The following is an 18,672-nucleotide window of genomic DNA, read 5'->3' as shown; positions in this document are numbered from 1 at the left end:
CGGCAGCGTTTCCGCCCGGCTCGCGCCCTCGCCGCTTCCCTTCCTGCTGCCGGAGCCCGCGCCGCGCCCAGCATCCGAGGGGAGCAGCTGCTGCCGCACCGCGCTCTGCCGACACCATGGTAGGGAGCCCGGCCACAGCAGGGGGAGTGGGGCGTTTGGGCTTCTTCCCCTCCTTCGCCTTCATCTCTGGGGAAAGGGGGGAGGGGGGCGCTTGGTACCGCCCGCCTGCCGCATCCCGGCCTCCGCGCCGGCTGCCGTGCCTTGGCGGGGCGATGATATCGCGCTCCCCTTTCCTTCTCCTTCCCTCCGCCCGGTTCTTCCCGTTCGCCTTTGAACTTGAGGCGGTGGATCCGTTCTTTTCCCTTTCCCCTCCCCCATCCCGCCATGAGGCGGCGGGAGGTTACTCCCCCCCTTTGAGGTGATGGAACTGTCCTCTTCCCTTGGTCCTCCCCCCCACCCCCACCCCCCCCGTGAGGCGATGGTACGTTCCGCGCCGCACACAGGCACTAGGGGCAGGCGCGTCCATTTCACCGGGGGGGTGGGGTGGGGGGGGTGTTGCGGTGAGGCGGCCGAGCGAGGCGGGAAGGGGGGGTGGGGGTGAGGATGGGACGGCGGCGCGATGTGCGGCCCTTCCCCGTGCCGCAGGGCGAGGCCGGGGGGGGGGGGAGGGGCGGTGCCCCCACCCCCCACACAGACACCCCGGGGGGCTGCGTGGGGAGTGGGTCGCCGAAAGGCCCCGGGGGGGATGAGTAGGACACCCCTCCCCGGGGGGGCTGGAGGAGCTGCCCCCTCGCAGAGGAAACGCGGCCTCGGCCGCATCCGCCCCGCCGGGCGGCCCCGGGCGGGAGCCATCTTCCCCAAAGCTGAGGGGATTCGGGCCTGGCCTAGAAAACGGCGGCGGGGACGAGCCACCCGCTCTCCCGCCAGCCGGGGCCCCCGCTCTGCGGCCTCCCGGGGCCGGGCCGCCCTTAATCAGGCCCGGCTGGAGTCAGCAGTCCTGGCGGCAGACAAAAGAGGGGAAGCAAAACCCGCGGAAGGAAAAAGCTGCTTGTAACAAAACGTTTTTGTAGCGGCCGCTTGAAGAAGCTTAAATTTGAAGGTACTTGCCGAAGGGGCTTGGGAGATTATTTTTTTTGTCTTGTTTTTTTTGCACAGAGAAGAAACAATGTTGGAAATATTTAAATCTAAAATACAATGCTGGGAACAGGGAGCATAGAAATGCATTAAACGTGCACACTGGCTTGCCTGTTTTCTCTGGCTTTTAGGAAGGCAGCAGGGGACTCCGTTCATAAATGGGGCAGAATAGACCAAACAGCTATTAAGCTTCATGGTGGTTCATTTTCTGTTTGGTTGCTAAAAGTTTGCATCCTCATTTAACTCAGGCTACTGCGACTGACAAATTCACTTGAATTACTAGCTGATACAGTTTCAGCTGCTGTCCTGTTTTTGCTTGAGTTATGCACAAGCACTTGTCCAGCAACAGACATCTGTGTGTTTTCATGCACTTGCCTAGTTGCATTTAGTAGAGGGGTTACTTACCGAGTCCTTACCCTGGTATTTACCATTAGTTTCTTGAACATGTGGTATATCCAGTAAATAAACTTTTAGTCTGCATAGACCCGGCAGCCAGGATATGTTACTAATCTCCCTGCTTCCTATCACACTTGAGTTGAAGCATCTAGAGCTGGTCAGCAGTGTGGAGCAGAGCTAATGGGAGTCACAGATGAAGCTGCTAAAAGTCTGACGAGACTTGCAGCTCTTGTTTAAAGTAGGCTTGTCTGAACAGGCTAGCTACCACCTCTGCAGTACGCAAACCTAGTTTAGAATGACTACTCAGTGTGTCAGGCTTCATCTTGCTTCAGAACCAGAGAATTCCCCAGTCAGTCAAAACTAGTATTTCTCATAGTGATCTCCTTTTTGGAACAGTCTGGGTTGGCTTTTTTAAGATGCTTTCCAGTTGCTGCAAATGAACTTATTTTGGGCAAAGAGTGTAGGCCTTCTGGCAAAGTACAGCAATGCCAGCAGGAGGGCATCATTTGGTATCAAAAGAGCATTGGATTTTCTGCTTTTGTGTCTTGCCACAAGGTTGAGTTTCTTTGCTGCTGGATTAAATGACTCCATGGTCTTTGGAGGACCGTGCAAATTATTTTTCTTGGTTGTTAGTCAGTACTGTTCCCAAATCTGTGTAATTACAAGGTACATATGCCTCATATACAAGATGACAGCCTCATGACAATTGGTAGTGTGGGTGTCTGGCATGTTTCTACTTGCCTTGTCAGAATATTGCTATCAAGAGGCTCCTGCTGGGAGCAAGGGCTGACCTAAGCGATCTCATGTGGTAGAGCTTGCAGACAGCCAGAACTTGTATGTAAAGCTGTTCGGAGCCTTTCACTTGCCCGACTGTTCAGTATTCACAGCAACCTCTAGGAAGGGTATCTTGGTAACGAGTATCTGGGTGCCCAGAGCAGGTCTTTAAAGCCTCTTTTTATGGGTTAGATTTAAGCTTTAGGTTGCCATAGGTGCCTGGAGGGCCACAAGAAAATCCATACAGTCAACTTGGGCTTGTACTAGCTGATCTCTGTGCTGAATGTGTTTCTAGAGGAGCTTTGCTTTCCTGCAAGAGTGCTGTTGTATACCAGCTTATCACCCACATTACCTCAAAAATGTTTCAACACAGGAATAGGTACTACTCAAAACTTAAGCCCTGCTACTGGCTACCACAGTTCCTCTTTTTCAGCAGCATTGCTGGGATTGCCTTTTGTGGTTATTGCTTGTTCTACCTACCTGGATAATTATATCAGGAATGAAGTTTGTGGTAGCTCGGAGAAGGTGACAACTTCCTCTTTGGCTGAAAGCTGAGGAAGTGACCTCCAGGAATTCAGGGGAATTTTTTTCTGCTGGTTTTTTTCACAATTGCTTTCTTATCTCCCCTCGTCTAGTCAATAACCTTTCGTATTGGCAGTAGAAAAAAAAAAAGCTGAACAGAACTCAGATTCCTTCCCCTCTGCCTCTGCTCCCCCTGCACCCCCCCCCCCAAAAAAAAAGCAAATACTGCAAAATAAAAAACTCGAGTCTAGCTAGCAAGATTGGCCTACAAGTGATATGCAAATGACTACTGCTTGCTGGTTTATGGTATGCAAATAATGGCTTCTTACACAACAGTGGTAAAAAGGCAGTTAGTTGTGCTTCCTATCATGCTTCAGATCTGAATGTAAGCCTTGGACTTTCAGATGCTTAGGCTGCCTGGAGTAAACAGGGCAGTCTGTAGGTATAGGTATATATCCGGCTATAGGTAGCAGAAGACATGAGCCTGTTGGGACTTCGTAAGTCACTGGTGTTCCAACACTGGTGCTGGTCTTTGGGGTGAAGTTAAACTTGTCTCTCCATGCATTGCCTCCTTTCCTGCTCAGCACAGTGGGGGTGGTAATATCAGATGGGTTTGCTTCAGTGCTCAAATAACAGATTAAAAGCAAAGCAGTATTTAAGATCCTTATATTTTTAACCACCCACATTTTCAGTTGGCTTGGTGGCTGTAGCTGACACTTTTTCAGAGGCCTGATTTGGCAAAATCTCCCAGTCTGTTAGCTGCAGCCAGGCTATGTGACCCTCCCTTTCTGTCTAGGTGCTCGCAACCAACTTGGCTTAGTTTTCCCTTCAAGGTCTCTGTTCTGATGATGTCCCAGGGTATTGCATGGCAATGTAAGCAAGGGACAGCTTTGTGAATGCTGCTGTCCCAGAACAGTTGGTTGGTTAATAGAAAATATTTAATAGTTAATTGAAAAAAATACTTGTGCCAGGGATGTACTATGACACATTACTGAGTCAGATGGAAATGCTGCATGGTTCCATGGACAGTTTAGCAGTGGCAGGGTATTTTGAAGGCAGATAGGAGGGATGGTATGCCAAGCAAAGGGGAAAACGGGGCACTTGCTGAAGAAACTGAGAACCAAATGCATGGCAGTAGTGTGCCTAGCAAACATGGGAGCACTGTGTTCTCAAATCTGCCTTTGCAATTAAACAAGGCATACTTTAAGAAGTTTTTGGTGTCAAATTCTGGAAAAAATTGATGATGTTTTTCCAAGAAGCAAAAGTTTCCACTTGAACAGCTGTGGATAGTCCACGCGGGTGCACAATGTGTGTGCATTGTTCCCAAACAAAACAAGTCAAGAACTACATCTTGACATGTCTCTGTAGGTAACGCATGCACAGGCACCGCTATGGAGGGCTATTAGGTTCTGGTCACAGGAAAGAAAACCCACACTGTAAAATTGTCAATACTAACAAGACAAATTTAGTCCTTCAAACTTGCCTTGAGGCAAACGAAGTCATTAGTTTAAAGTCGTCTTGGCTTTCTTGTAGTTGAGGAGGGAACAAAGGCTTTTCCTAGGTAAAATATTTTAAACATTGAAGGAAAATGCTGGAGTTCATGGTGCTTCCAAACAGAAGAGAAGGCAGATTTCATTGTGTTACGGTTGCATTTCAGTGCAGGCTTCCTACAAATCCAGTTTCAGGCATCTGGCATGTGTCTCACCCCTGAAATGGCTTTCTGTATATGGGGATTTTCTTGAGAAAGCTTTGGATTATTCTTCAGTCATTCACAGTTTAGATTAAATTTCGGTTGTAGGGTACTTGGTGATGGAGGCAAAATGTTGGAAGCTATTAGTGGAGGCAGCTGGGGACAGCTCTTGCAGTTGGAAGCCTGCTAGACAGAAGGCTCTCTCTTCAGGCTGCCCTGTGTAGGGATGGCATTCTGCTCTCACAAGACTTCTGCAGTGCTTTGCACTTAAGGCAGGAACGATGGCTTTGTTTAGGGAATAAGAGCTGTTGTGTTACTGCAGCGCATGCTGACAAGGCATTTAATGCAACCATTACCTCATGTGCCTACAGCAGTCTATATGAAAATACAATGGAGAGACTGGTATAAGCATTCCAGAATAATGTACGAGGCAACACTGCCTGTAAGACATGCTGCCTTTGCAATAGTTGTGTGGAGGTACTGGGGGAGAGCTCATTTTTGCTGATTTCCTTCAGAGAAACTTGCTCTGTCGCTTTTTGTCTGAATGTCTCCCTGAAAATGCTGCACTAGCATCATTTTCCCATCTGGTAATTAGGTGGCTTGCCTCCTTGCAGCTGCCTTGTTTCGGTGAGATTAACAGGCCCTGCAGCTAAGGTGCTTGACACAGGAACAGGCTGGCCGCTTGAATGTAGCCTTTCCTCTGCAGTTGTATTCTGAAGATGGTTTTAAGTTGGTGTTGCCTCTGTTACAGGGTTGATCTGTCCCCTACAGCAAAACATCATCAGCTTATGGTTGTGTATGCCACAAGTATCTGCAATGTGCTGCCTAATGGACAGCCACCCATGCACCAGTCCAGAGTTTGCTAACTGCTTTCATACTGAAAAAGGAACAAAACCATGCTAGCAGTTGTAGCCCTGCAGTGTTCAAGCCAGAATGCACAAAATCATGTGCTGTATTGAATCCTCTGAGCAGAGCGATAGTGGGCCAAAGAGAGAAACCAGACTAACAAACGTTTATTTTGTCACTGCTGGCAGGGTGGCAATTTCTTGTCAGCTATTCTTCTGGAGAGATCAGCAGAGAGACAGTTAAAATGTCGAGTGGGGACATGTATATACAAGTGTGGCATTTTTCCTTGTTCCAGTGCTTTTAACAGTCATCGTGTTGCTGCCCTACACAGAATGGTTGCAAGCACCTTACAACAAAAACTGCCTAGGGTTTGGATTATTTCCTTTTTAAGTAGTTTATGAAGCCATTTGTGGCTGGTACAAGCCCAGGGTTGAAGCGTCCTACAGTTAACAGAAGTAGATCCTCTTTTTGGAAGCAGTTAGCTGCACTGGGAGTTTATGGGTTCATTTCAACCCATACTGTGACACAGCTATAGGGTTTTCTCAGATGGAACAAATCTGCATTGTCTCTAGGAATATAATGGCTGCTAATGTCAGCCTGTGTGATGAATCCGGGGGTTGTATAGCAGCTGTAAAAAGAAATAGCACCAGCTACTAACAGCCTTTTGCTTTGGAAAGCTGAAAAACCCAGTTCTTACTATTGTCCCTTCAGCTTCTGGTCTGTCCCAGTTATCAGCTGCAGTTTAACAGTGAATTTTGAGTTTCCAAACTAAGTACTCTCAACATTTTTGGAATCTGAAATGACTTGCCAGCAGCGCTCAGTTTCTTTATAAGGAAACAACTTGTCTCCCGACTTGGGAGATACGTTTCTGGCTGTGCAGTAGCACAAGCATATGCTCTTGACTGCACAAGAGTTTGCATCAGCCTGCAGTTTGGTTGCTGCTGCTTGGTTCTGACACGCTGCTGAGCTTTCAAAGTTAACTTTTTGGCAACAAGAATTGGTGCAGGGGAATTAGTTGTTGTGGTCTTGGAGCAAAGATTAAGAGTTGACAAAGGTAGAGCTAGGTGACATGAACCACTTCTGTGCGATTTACTAGACTCGTTCCCATGACAGTTCAGGGTTCCTAAGCATTTTCTACTTGGGATCCTGAGGGTTTAGTGGCTGTAAACTGAGTATTAACGCCTGTTGTCAGCTACTGAGGTGGAGCTGGGGGAGGGAGATTGTCTTGAGTTCATTGTGGATTTCTCCTTAGTGAATGATGCAATAGTTCTAGTTGCTGCACTGTTTGCTTTATTAGGGCAACCTTGTATTGCTTCCAGTCTTCCCAGAGAACTCTTGCCTACACCAAACACAGGGATGGGAGGAAAAAGACCTTTATTTCTCATTAGTCCTCCATATGGAGGAGGTAACATAGGAACATGAGTCACTTTGAGTTGATGTTTGCACTTTTGCTTGAATTTATCCTGGAATAGGCTTTCTCCACTTATTTTCCTTGACTTATTGGCAATATGCAGAAGGGTGGCTGCCTGCCAGGGAGTTGAGGCACAGTCACTTTGCTCCCTCTTCTCCTATCCCAAAGTAAATGTAAGGGATTCTGGATAGATTACCCCTCATAGACAAGCAATTCATTGTAAAACTTGAGGGAAGTCCCTTGTATTTGAGTAAACCCCTAAAGATCACTATTCTCCACGCTAAAGTAAAGTTTCTGTCTCAGGTTCACTGCTGTATTAGATTGCCCTGGTTTTGCATGACTGGCACTTGGGAGATCTAGATGCTGAACTCCATGATAATAGATTCTGCCAGCTGTGCTACCTCTCTTCACTGGGTTAGCAAAGCTTGGCCAGTCACTAGAAGTTAGAGGAGAGGTGATGGTACAAAGGAGAATCTGGGCTTATATGAGGTCCTGCATGGTAGGTAGGTGTTGATGAAGGCTTAAAAAAACCTAAAAAACAAAACCATCTTAAGTAGTTGTCCAATCAGTAACCACATCACAAGGGCTGCCTGTTTGAAAGCTAGCACTAAGCAGTTCACCTTCACCACTGATCTCCTTGGTTTTGCAGCTGAACAATGCTGTTTCTTCAGAACACTCCCACTCTGACAAGGTACATCGCCTCCCACAAAATGCATCGTTTTGGGGCTGAGCTTAAGGAAAAATACAATGTAGAACAACCTTTAGGCTTTTTCAGTTAGTATACCTTGTATGATGCTTTACTTGACTGTTTAGTACTGCTGACTGTGCTCATAACAGTGACGTGTAGTAGTTTACACAGAGGGAGGAGGGTGATTTTCCTTCCGAGATATGATTGCCATATCTGAGGATAATGCTATATGAATTTAGAAGACCAAAAACCAACAGAGGAAGAAGCAGTATTAGAAAGAAATCTCTCTGTTTACACGGCATGCAGCATTTTGAGCAGATAAATGTGTGTTGGACAGGCTTCAGTTTGGTCTTTACTGCTCTGGCCATGATGTACTTCCAGCAGTCTCTGCTGGCCAGTATGGCTTCCCATACTTGCAGTATTCACTGTTGCACAGCTGTTTTTAAGCTCTCCCAAGTTAACTGCACTCTGAAAACAGAACCTGGCTACAAATGCTTCTACCCTACTTTTTTTTTTTTTTCCCCCTTCCCCCCCCCCCCCCCAAAAAAAAAAAGCAGCAGACTGAAAATGCAGTTCAGCATCTCATCATTGTTGCTAGGTCTTGTCCTCTTTATTCTGTGCAACTGCCTGTAACATTAGATTGGTAATGCTGCATCTGCACCTATTACAGCTAGCACAGGGGGATACCACTAAGTAACTATAATTTCCTGTTAGTCTTTGGAGGTGGGGGAGGCTGGCAAGGCAAGCAGCTTGCTTTAAAGACTGGTGGAGGAACTGCTGGGAAGAAGACACTTTAACTGTTAGACTTGCAGGTTCTCCCTTTAAAACTGAATTCAGAGTGAATTCTGAAAGTTGGCTTGCTCAGCTAAAAATTGTACCACTATACTCCCAGTACACCCCACATGTCTTGATCTCTAAACCAGATCCATGTGACAAACATGGAATCTGGTCATGTTTTACCTATGTTCCTAAGGCTGCTAGCAAGCGTGCTAGGAAACTGAGCAGAAGATCTTTGTGGACTTGATTGTCTAGCCAGCCTGAAATGAGTAACAAAATTAAGCTGCTGTAATGCCAAAGGATCTACCACAACTGAATCTCAGGGGACAAGGAGTGGACATGCATGTAAAACTACCCCAAAACAATGTTTTAGTATAAGTAGGATTGTGCCTTCTTCAGAATAGTTTTGGTTTGGCAGCTGGCTGTGGGCAGCATCGAGACTCCAGATTCTTTACTTGGCCTGGAAAAGGGGGGCCTGCAGCCATTTCTGACGAGACTCTCAGGCCACTGGTGGCTATTGCCAGTATTGGTTGTCTTCCAGCCTCAGATTTAAGGCAATGCAGTAATGTAGTTGTGAAAACTTGTGGTGGTAGCCCTAAAGATCTTTGCTCTTGTCGTTGCAGGCATCTGGAGTACAAGTTGCCGATGAGGTATGCCGTATCTTCTATGATATGAAAGTGCGGAAGTGCTCTACACCTGAGGAAATTAAGAAAAGGAAGAAGGCTGTCATCTTCTGCCTCAGTCCAGACAAAAAGTGCATTATTGTGGAAGAAGGCAAAGAGATTCTGGTGGGAGATGTCGGTGTGACAGTTACCGACCCTTTCAAGCATTTTGTGCAGATGCTTCCTGAGAAGGATTGCCGTTACGCTTTGTATGATGCAAGCTTTGAGACCAAGGAATCCAAAAAAGAAGAGCTGATGTTTTTCTTGTGGTAAGCAGTCTTCCCAACTTGCTCATTCCTAACATGCAGTCCAAGCACTGTGGGTGAGGTCTCTGAGTATTTGTGTGGCCCAGACTGGCAAGATGGCAGGCTTAAAATGAGTCAGGCAGCGTGATGCCTATATTCTGAGCCCTGACACGTTTCACCTTGTTCATAACTGGTAGGATGTTGCTTCTGTCTGTGCTGGGTAGTAAATGTCACTAATCACACTTCTTGGTGTATCCCACCAGGGCACCAGAACAAGCACCTCTCAAAAGTAAGATGATCTACGCAAGCTCCAAGGATGCAATCAAAAAGAAGTTTCAAGGTATGTAACACAGCTAATGCTGCTAGCTGTCCCTGGCATCTAGAATGCTTTCACAGCAAGGCTTAACCATTGGCTAATTGGTTTGGGATTTAGTTTTTGGTTGTAGATGGCTGGGTTTTTTTGAGATACTAGTGAGAGATGAGAACTCAAACACCTTGTGCAATGGTAGTAATTAACAATGTGCTTGATTTAGAGATGTGGTTGTGATTACTCATTTCAAAAGGCATTGCATCTCCACGTGGAGAAGCAGAGTTCCATTCAGCCTGTCAGACACGGTTAACCAAGGAGTAAACATCTTGCTGCAGCATTCAGAGATTTCATGCTCAGTCGGCCTGGCTTGTAGCCAGAGAGCACTGACCCCCTTCAGTTCCTCCTGCTGCACTGGGCCAAAATCTTGCAGCCTGCAAGACAGACAGGATCGTTGTGCAGCAGTGCCAGCCTTCACAGGACAGCTGGCCAGTGGACTGGAACTACCCAGGGAGGCTGTGCTGCATATGTGGAAGTTAGTTTAAAAAAAAAAAAAAAAAAATCCTGAAGAAATTCAGCTTTTCTCCACATCAGACAGGCTTGGGTTGAGCTCCCTGCCCTCCAAAAAAAGAATCCATTGTTGATTCCTTGGAGCAGCAAAGCCTTTCTGGTCTCTACAGCCCAGATGCTCACTCTGATTCTTTCACCCACCTCTCCAGAGCCAGCGGGAGCTGAGTCAGCCATTTGAGCCTGCTTGCATGTAGCTTCCTCACCCGCCATACCCAGGGTAGCCCTAGAAAGGAGAGATCCGCTCCTGAGAGAGCCTGCAGCGAAAAGGGGAACAGTCTGAGCACGGATGTAGTGAAAATGTTCTCCCCGCTATTTCTGCATTGCTATTTGGCGTGTAGCCAGATGTCTCCTCTGACACACAGCAGAGAAAACCATCCAAATGCCTAAGCTAAGGCAGGGCTTACCTGCTTGAGTGACCCGATTGCCTCTTCTAATGTTACTACCAAGTACGTTTGATTGATTACTAGCATGTTGGAATGCCGCATTATTGAGTGTTTTACCTCTTTTTTTAGGCATAAAGCACGAATGCCAAGCAAATGGGCCAGAGGACCTCAACCGAGCTTGCATTGCTGAGAAGCTAGGAGGCTCCCTAGTCGTAGCTTTTGAAGGAAGTCCCGTGTAGATGTCATACAGTGCCACAACTCTACAAGCATTCCATGTTTTAATATATCAGTTATGTAAAGCAACCATTCTAGGCAAGGGTTTCACTAACTGTAGGGAAGCTGTCTTGTAGAATAAAGTAGATTTTGGAGATGTAGCTCGTATGTACAAATGACCCTAAATAAATCAAATCTAAGGATTTATCTTGGTGTATTAATATTTGCATTGGTTGTCCAGCCCAGTACTTTCCCTGATGGATTAACACTAAAGGTCTCCCAAAATGTTGGTCCAATGCTGCAATGTGTCAATGTATCATGGGATGAAAAGGGGGGTGGGGGTGAGAACAATCTGGTTCCTATTCTTAATTTTCTAAATTGCAAAAAGCAAAATTCAGTCAGTCTTTTTGAGGCTACTGGTCAAATTGCCAAACTCAGAAATCAGTTTCCCCTATAAGCATTTAATACAAAACTGTAAACCTGTAGTGAAAGTTAGGCTAAAACAACTTGTTGGCACAAAAACTGGGTTAAATTCTTAGTGCTAGCAGTTGCAGAGCAGTACTAATAAAGGCTAATCCTGAAGTGAAATAGAGATAAAGTAGACACACTTTTCTGGAGAAGTAGTCCTAATCCACTCTTGTAAACTCACAGTGCAGTAATAATATTTAAAGGTTCACTTGTTCTAGAGGTTCAATGTTCTTGTTATGAAATGCCTTGAGTTCTCTTTCAGCCTGAGGGATTCTATCAAAACTGCTTTTTTTGTTGATATAGTTTAATTTAGAACTACCTTTGTTTCTCTAATACACACTAGTGGGTCAGATGCTTCTGAGGCTTCTACAAATGCAGATACTTCTATCAGAGCGCTCCAGTTCTATGGGTAGTACAATGAGAAGAAACCACATCTCAAAAAGTGGTATTCTCAGCCCCAGTCTTTGGTCACTTGGTCCGTAATTACTATTGATCTAACTTGGTAGAACCAATCAGCCTGACTAATATGGCTTGATCTGGGCTTTTTGTCTGTTAGCTTCTTTAATTCTGTAGAAATGCATGGAAATATCACCTAGAAAGTCTGACCTGAAATTGAAATGCCTTTTTGTATGGGGGGTAGAGAACATTCCTGTGCCAGCTCCAGAGATCTTAAAAGGCTTCCACGTTTCACTGGTGGTTGATTAAAGCTGTTTCCTTTGTGTAATGTGTACATGGGAGTTGCATAGAGTTTTCCTGTATGTCTGTAGAGAAGAAGAAAAAAGAAAAAAACAAACCAAACCCCTTAGCCTCCCGTGCATTACTGTGATATGTTCTGTGCGTGCCAAATTCAAGTAGCCTAAATAAATGGGCTTTCCCTCCCCTGGGTCAATGAGTGATTCCTCTGCAGCCTGTGGATTAGCCCTCCTGCAGCGGGGCCAGCGCTGCCGGCTGAGCGTGCCAGTGCCCCGCGTCAGCCGGGGGCTCGGGAGGCTGGTGTGCGCCTGCTGCAGCTGTCGCATGGGGAGAAAGCATGGGGGTGTGGGGCGGGGGGAGCAGGCTGGATGGAGTGGGGCGTGGGGAAGCAGATTCACCTGCCTGCTGAGTGACGGCCAGCCTGCCATGGGCTCTTGCTCCCTGGCAGCACCTGCTTTTGGCCCGGGGGGCTTCAGACCCAAATGTCCATGCCTTGGGGAGCTTCCTGGGAAACTTGTTGCAGTCTGAGCAGGAGAGACCCTGCACATGTCAGTCACTTGATGTTGCTTCCCTTGTAAGAACTGAGGGGGCTTTCTCTGGCCGGCCACTGGAGCCCAGGCGCTTCCAGGCTGCCCCCTCCCCTGAGCTCTGGGCAGCTGTGTGGGGACAGAGCTGCACTGTCCCTGCCGCTCCCGGCACAGCAGCAGGCTGCCCTGGCTTAGCCGCAGGGCCAGGGAAATGGTGGTCCATGACCTCACGCAGCATGTGCCCTCTCTGGCCACACTGCGCGGTTCAAACCTTGAATTCAAAGGCAGGCGGTGACTGACTGCTCTGACTTGGCACCCACACGGGTCACCGCATTGGGAGCACAAGGGTTTCCGATGCAAAGAGATCCACCGGAGCGAAGCTTTGTGACTTTTGAGAAAAGCAAAGCGGCCTGGTTTGTGCTGGGGCTTTTCGCCTGTGTTTCAGTCAGCTCTGAGCTCACCCAAAAGCGGCTCGTCATCGTCCTCATCAAGGGCTCCTCCTTGCTGAGGTGTCTGCAGGACTGGTCTCTGTCCAAAGTCCAGGTTGAGAAGGAAATGTGACACAGCGGGACTGGTGCTGCCTGACAAACCACGGGAACTCGCAGCCCCAGATCCACCTGATGACGCGCCTCCAGACTGCAGGCATCTTCCAAGAGACAGCCAGCCCAGGTGACGCCGTGGGGGACTTCTGCCTGGGATTTCCTCCCTCGGTTAGGAAACGCACCAGGAGAAACCCTGCAAAGGGGGAAGGATGTCAGACCTGGAAAGTAGGAGTGCAGTTTGCACAACAGGAAAGCCCTTGATCGCATCAGGGACTTGCCTCCAAAGTGCCTTAGTCCCAGGGATCTTTTGAGGGATGAGAAGCCTGAGGTGGCACTTCAGGCCTTGGCTACATGCGCTCCCACAGCTTAAGCTGAGCTAAGGGGGTTTGGGACCCTCGCAGGAAGTCCCCAGGTGTTGTACTGGCCTCTGGAATACTCCTGCATGCCAGGGCTGGCAGTAACTCAACTTTCAGAGCTATAATGCTTCAGGCTTGTCCCCGCCATGGAGTTATTGGGCCCAATTTTATTATCTCCCAAGGCTGTTTATCCTGCTGCCGCTGGAGACTCTGTGAAAAGCAAAGATGTTTCTTCCTGTGGCTGTTCAAATCCTTTCCGTTAAGGTTTCTCCCACATCACCCAGACCTTTTGAAAAGGCAAGGCGAGCAGGGAGAGAACATGAGGAACGTTTCCTGTAGCCTGGCCACTTGCTGGGGAGGAAATGGCTTCCTGGCAGGACTACATGAAGAAGAAAAAGGCGAAGGGGTTCAGGTGATGGACCCAGCTCAGAGCCACGCCAGCTCAGCAGGACTGCAGCCCAGGTAGGGCAGCTTGGCTGAAGCAAGAGCACAGCGGGTAGAAACCCTTTCAAGTCCACGTGCGGGCAAGGGTTTCCCAATAGCCATTTTTGTCCGTGACCCTGGGGAGAGGATTGGGATGGGAGATGGAGACTGGTAATTGAGGCCTGAGCGTGAGCAGCAGGTGCTGCAAAAATAATTTAGTGGCTCCAGCAAAGGTGACCTTGGGTGTCTAAGCTGTGGCTTGATAAGCCCAAGTAGCCAGGTTGAAAGGTGATGTAAGGGGTCCCTGCGGGGGGATCCTGTGAGCTGTACCTGCGAGGGGATCCTGCGAGGTGTACCTGTCACCGAAATTGGGAATCAAACCCCTCAACACCAATGCAGCATTAAGAAGCAGGCACTCCTTTATTGCAGCGCTGGGTGCTCGGTGGCATCTCCACAGACCAAGCACACCTGTGTAGGTTTTTACCGTTATTTATACACAAAATTACAGGGTCGTACACTCCCAAATACAACGATTGGTTAGACATTTACAAATAATTGTAATATTTGCTGTGTCACCCTTCTCTGTTACTACACTTGCGCGGGGGAAGGGCCTTCACCTGGGCAAGGGTCTTTTTGACCTGTGGGCGTGATTTTTAGTATTATAATGAAGCCAGTTCACTTCTGGACACCTTACAAGTAAGTTTTGTTGCCGGGTTGGAAGGCTGGATATCGGCCTTGCCACGCTGTCCAAGAACTCATCCTATACACAACAGAACCTGGGCGCTCTGGTTATGGTCTGGAGAGTAAGGACTGAGGCTGTGATGGTCTATAGCATGGGGACTTCAAGGAACAGTCTCGGATAATCGGCAGTACAGCGATTCATACATCATTGGTTAATAAGGTGCTAACACGATTCCACCATGGAGGTTAACTCTTTAGAATCAAAATGTTCTTCTATGTAACTGTTACATTAACACAGACTACAGAAAGATTCAATAAGATCTGCAAGTAATTTGCAACATACCTGCAAGGGGTCCGTGCGAGGTGCCATCGTGAGGGGGTCCTGTGAGGGGATCCTGCGAGGTGCCATTGTGAGGACATCCTGCGAGGGGATCCTGCGAGGGGATCCTGTGAGGTGTACCAGGTGTACCTGCGAGGGGATCCTGTGAGGTGTACCTGCGGGGGGATCCTGCGAGGGGATCCTGTGAGGCGAGTCCCGCCCAGCAGCCGGCCTCCACGGGGCCCGGCCCAGCCCCTCGGCCGCGGCTGCCTGAGGAAAACCTGCTTCAGGACGGGTGAAACAGCGCGGAGACAAGGAGCTGTGAGGGAAAGAAATGCGAGGAAGGGCCCTGCGAGCACGGAGGGCAGGGAAAGAGGGAGCTGCAGGCGGGGGATTGCCCTGCAGCCCCCGGAGACGAGGCCTGTTCCCCCTGCGGGGCCGCAGCCCGCGGCGGGCGCTGGCGCCGGGGCCGGGGAGAAGCGCGGGCGGGAAGGAGCGGCAGCGAGGAGCCGCCGTGAGCTGAGCTGAGCCCCCGGCCCCGGCGCCACTCAGAGGGGGCAGAGGAGGCGGCTCATGCGAGAAACGCAGTGAAGCACCTAAAAGCCGACAGGCAGCAGTTGCACAGCTGACAGGAACCACCGAGAGGCAGGCAGGAGCCTCAGTGGCTGCGAGAGAAGGCCTGGGGCTCGGCCCGCTCAGCTCTTCAGAAGGGACAGTCAGTACTGGTGCAGAGGGGCTCCACAGGAATGTCAGTCAGCTAATTGCTGAAAGGAAGACTGCTCACTTGATAAGAGTAAGGACAAAAGAATGGTGGTAGTGGGACCTCCTTCTCAAATGGCCCCCCGAAGAGAGTGAATCCCCTGCTCGGGGAGCATGCCTGGAAAATTTAAAATGAACTTTACCTTTACATTGAAGCGAGGAAGCAACTAAGCAATAATTAGGTAGTAGGTGTAGACTCTGGGCAGAACTAGCCAACTTCACTGTATAAATATGCACTGTGAGCACAACTAGGTGTGCAAGTTAGGCGGAGCGATCCCCCTTGCACCTGGCGCCGCAATAAACATACCTGCTTTGTGACTTACCCGAGTTACAGAGTTTAATTCAGCACGACAAAGGTAACTCCGGCCATGGCTGAAATCGGGCAGAAGGATCCAGCATTCCCATCCAAAATCACCCCAGCTGGGCAATTGCTTCATCTTTACCAATTAAGTGCCTGCCTGCGGATCCCAGCAGCCGATCTGCCTGCCCCGCGTCACAGGCTGACAGGTGCCCAGCCGACAGCACGAGTGCCCCCAGCAAAGCAGGCATGTTGCAAAATGCCACCGGCTCCCGGGAGAGCAGGGGCTGGCCAGTGCTCAGCCCTGTGCTGGTGGGCAAGGCTTGGCTTTCCCTACCCCCTCAGGGTGGACTTCCCCTTCCACCAAGGTGCCGGGGGAAGAAAAAAATCCCAGCAGTACCACTTCAGGTGTGGAAAATAAAGTTAAGCCTCTTTCCCCAAAGAGAAGTGAGGTTTTTCAGCTTTGCTTAGCAAGAATCTGCCCATCTTTCTTCCTAAACCAGTCAGCTGGGCGATGTGTTCTGCAAGGGCATCATGTCCCCCATGCTGGGGACACCAAATCTGCTCTCATGCAGTTTCTGGAGCATCATCATCAGAGCCCTTCATGTGCTTGGGACACCGGCTGCCCTCCTTGCATGGGCCAGTTTGGAGGCTTTGTAACTGCTTGTGTGTTAACGCCTGGGTATCATCTGCCCTGTTTTGCACAAGAGCTCACAATAAAGGAAATTGTTACAAAAGCAAAAAAGAAACAGCTGAAAAACGGAAAGATTGCATCACTTTGCTGCACATGGGGGTGCACTGGGGGGCACTTCCTACCGGGGGCTCTCCGAGGGCGATGGCCACCCCAATACGCTCAACAGCTTGCTTCAGCCTATAGGTTGGGGTGGGGTTTTTTGCAATCTTGGTAAAATCCAGGCGTTCCCTCACTTTTTGAGGCTCTCCAGAGGCAAAAGGTGTCGGGCCAGGCATGCTGCTGACATGACAGTGCTGTCACTGGCCGTCCTTGCTTCATGAGGTTCTCCCCATGCTCCACAAAGTCCAGGAAGAGAAACTGAAGGCTAATGGTGGCTGCGGGGAAAAGCTCTACTCACGGGGTTTGTCCCTCCACTGCGGGGAGATGGACCTGCCAGAGCCCGGGGTACTTGTCGGCTATGCAGCCTATGCACGTACAACAGGGCTGGGGGATGCAGCAGCAGCAGGGCTTGTAAATGAGTGTGTGGGGTCTCAGCTGCCACGCAAGGGGCTGGGGCCACCACCTGCCGGGGACACACAGCCCTCTGGCCACGTGCGACACTCCACCAGCTCCTGTCCCGCAAGGGACTGCAGGCAGTGATGGAGGGGTGTCACCGAGCCACCCACCGAATCTGGGGAGGCGGGGGTGGTCCTTCTCATGGCTCACCGTGACCCCCCGAAGGTGCTCAGCCCATTTCTGCAATGAGCACTGACGAGCTCAGCACTGATGGGTGCCCCACGTTCTGGGAGCGGCAGCCCTTGCTTGCTCAGCAGAGCCCCAGAGAGCTCGGTGCCTCTGGACAAGGGTGGGAGGCAGGTCTGGAGGGGGGTGGGGGGTGGGGGGCTCTCAGCTTGCCGTTCCCTCAGCCAGAATTCAGCAGGACCCCTTTTTCTTGCCTGATCAGAGACAGGTCACGCACATACCCCACAGCCCAAGTGTGATTTGCACATCCCTTCTCCATCATGACCCCAAAAGCTGCAGTGCTGGGGGGACAGGACACGTGTCTACCCAGTCCTGCCTGCGTGGAGTCTGGTGTGTCTAACATAGAGGTTGAGCACACACTGACATCTCTAGGAACAAAACGGAGACGGGTCTGGCCTTCATCCCCCTTCCTGGCCTTGGTTCTTCACACACCCCAGAGGCATCAAGTACTTTGGGGGCCTTTTCCCCCCACCAGCTCCTCAAATCCCGCTGATGTCAGTGCCGGGCTCAGCAGCTTTATTGGGAGGAGGCAGGCACCGAGCTGTGACGTGGTCTCTGCCATTTCCTAAGAAACCAACTTGAAATAAAAAAAATAAAAAAAAAAAAAGAGAGAGAAAATAAAAAAAAAAAAAAAGGGAAAAATAGGGGAAAAAAGGGTAAAAGGGTGGGTATGTGTGGATTTTCAAAAGGAAAGCCACAACAAGGGGCGAGCAGAAGGCTGGAGAGCATACCCTTGGGCAGTACCCAAGGACCACCACCACACAGGACCCACAGGGACAGAATTTCAGGGGTGCACTGAGGTTCAAGCGAGCAGGAGCAGCCTGTGCTGGGCTGGCATGGCTGTGCTGCTGTGCCCTGTCCCCATGGCAGGGGACCTCGGGTGCACCGTCAGCGTGAAAACTCACGTGGCTGGAAGGGAAGGCTTCTCTCCTTTGTGTATCTTGGAGAAAAAACAGAGGGGATGGCTTTTTGCAGCACAGCAAGCAAGGTGGCGAATAGAGGATCTGCTCCTGGCCACAGCAGGGTCCTTCTTCACTGACCCCAAGCACCTGGCTGGCTTGCAAACTTCATAAAAAATTAATAAATAATAACCGGGAAAATGAAGCAAGGATAAGCTCTTTTCACTACATCATTTTAATTGCATCGACACCCAGAAATACACAAAAGGATACGTGCCAAGAGCCACCCATCAAAGAGAGGCTTCCTTCCATGGTGGGTCTCACTTTCACACTTCTTTCACTCCAACAAACAAACAAAACAAAACAAAAAAAAAAAAAGAGAGAAAAAAAGGAAAATAAAAGAAAAAAATAATTGCACCAGTTGATGTACAAACACAGTCTTCCCTTTTCACACATTCGTGGGTTCTGCCTGCCCCAACGTGGTCAGTACGGCGCCCTGGGGAACAAACGGTAGTTGTACAAAACAGTATGAAGATTTTCTTATAAACATATGCCTGCACTGTTTACTGGCTGGGTTTTTTTGTTTGGTTTTTTTTTAAGTTTCAAAACTAGGTTTTAAGTCACTAATGGCTTGTAACTTTTATCTACAGTAAA

General features: G+C 49.3%; 1 protein-coding gene across 1 annotated transcript; it reads left to right on the top strand.

Moving 5' to 3' along the window:
- Positions 1–12: 12 nt before the first annotated feature.
- Positions 13–10,825, top strand: DSTN (destrin, actin depolymerizing factor). Its single transcript, XM_055725395.1, has 4 exons — positions 13–119; positions 8,862–9,169; positions 9,409–9,485; positions 10,535–10,825. Exons 1-4 carry the CDS (start codon positions 117–119, stop codon positions 10,642–10,644), a joined length of 498 nt encoding a protein of 165 aa, XP_055581370.1. The 5' UTR covers positions 13–116; the 3' UTR covers positions 10,645–10,825.
- The last annotated feature ends 7,847 nt before the right edge of the window (positions 10,826–18,672 follow it).

This window comes from Falco cherrug, chromosome 13 (genome assembly GCF_023634085.1).
Source record: "Falco cherrug isolate bFalChe1 chromosome 13, bFalChe1.pri, whole genome shotgun sequence".
Classification (NCBI taxonomy): Eukaryota; Metazoa; Chordata; class Aves; order Falconiformes; family Falconidae; genus Falco; species Falco cherrug.
This window is presented reverse-complemented; position numbering and strand designations above follow the sequence as displayed.

Bases quoted from the DNA above. Each gene is read 5' to 3' on its own strand.
- DSTN (XM_055725395.1), top strand. The intron at 9,170-9,408 runs GTAAGCAGTCTT...GTATCCCACCAG, and splicing joins GAGCTGATGTTTTTCTTGTG to GGCACCAGAACAAGCACCTC. The intron at 9,486-10,534 runs GTATGTAACACA...CTCTTTTTTTAG, and splicing joins AATCAAAAAGAAGTTTCAAG to GCATAAAGCACGAATGCCAA.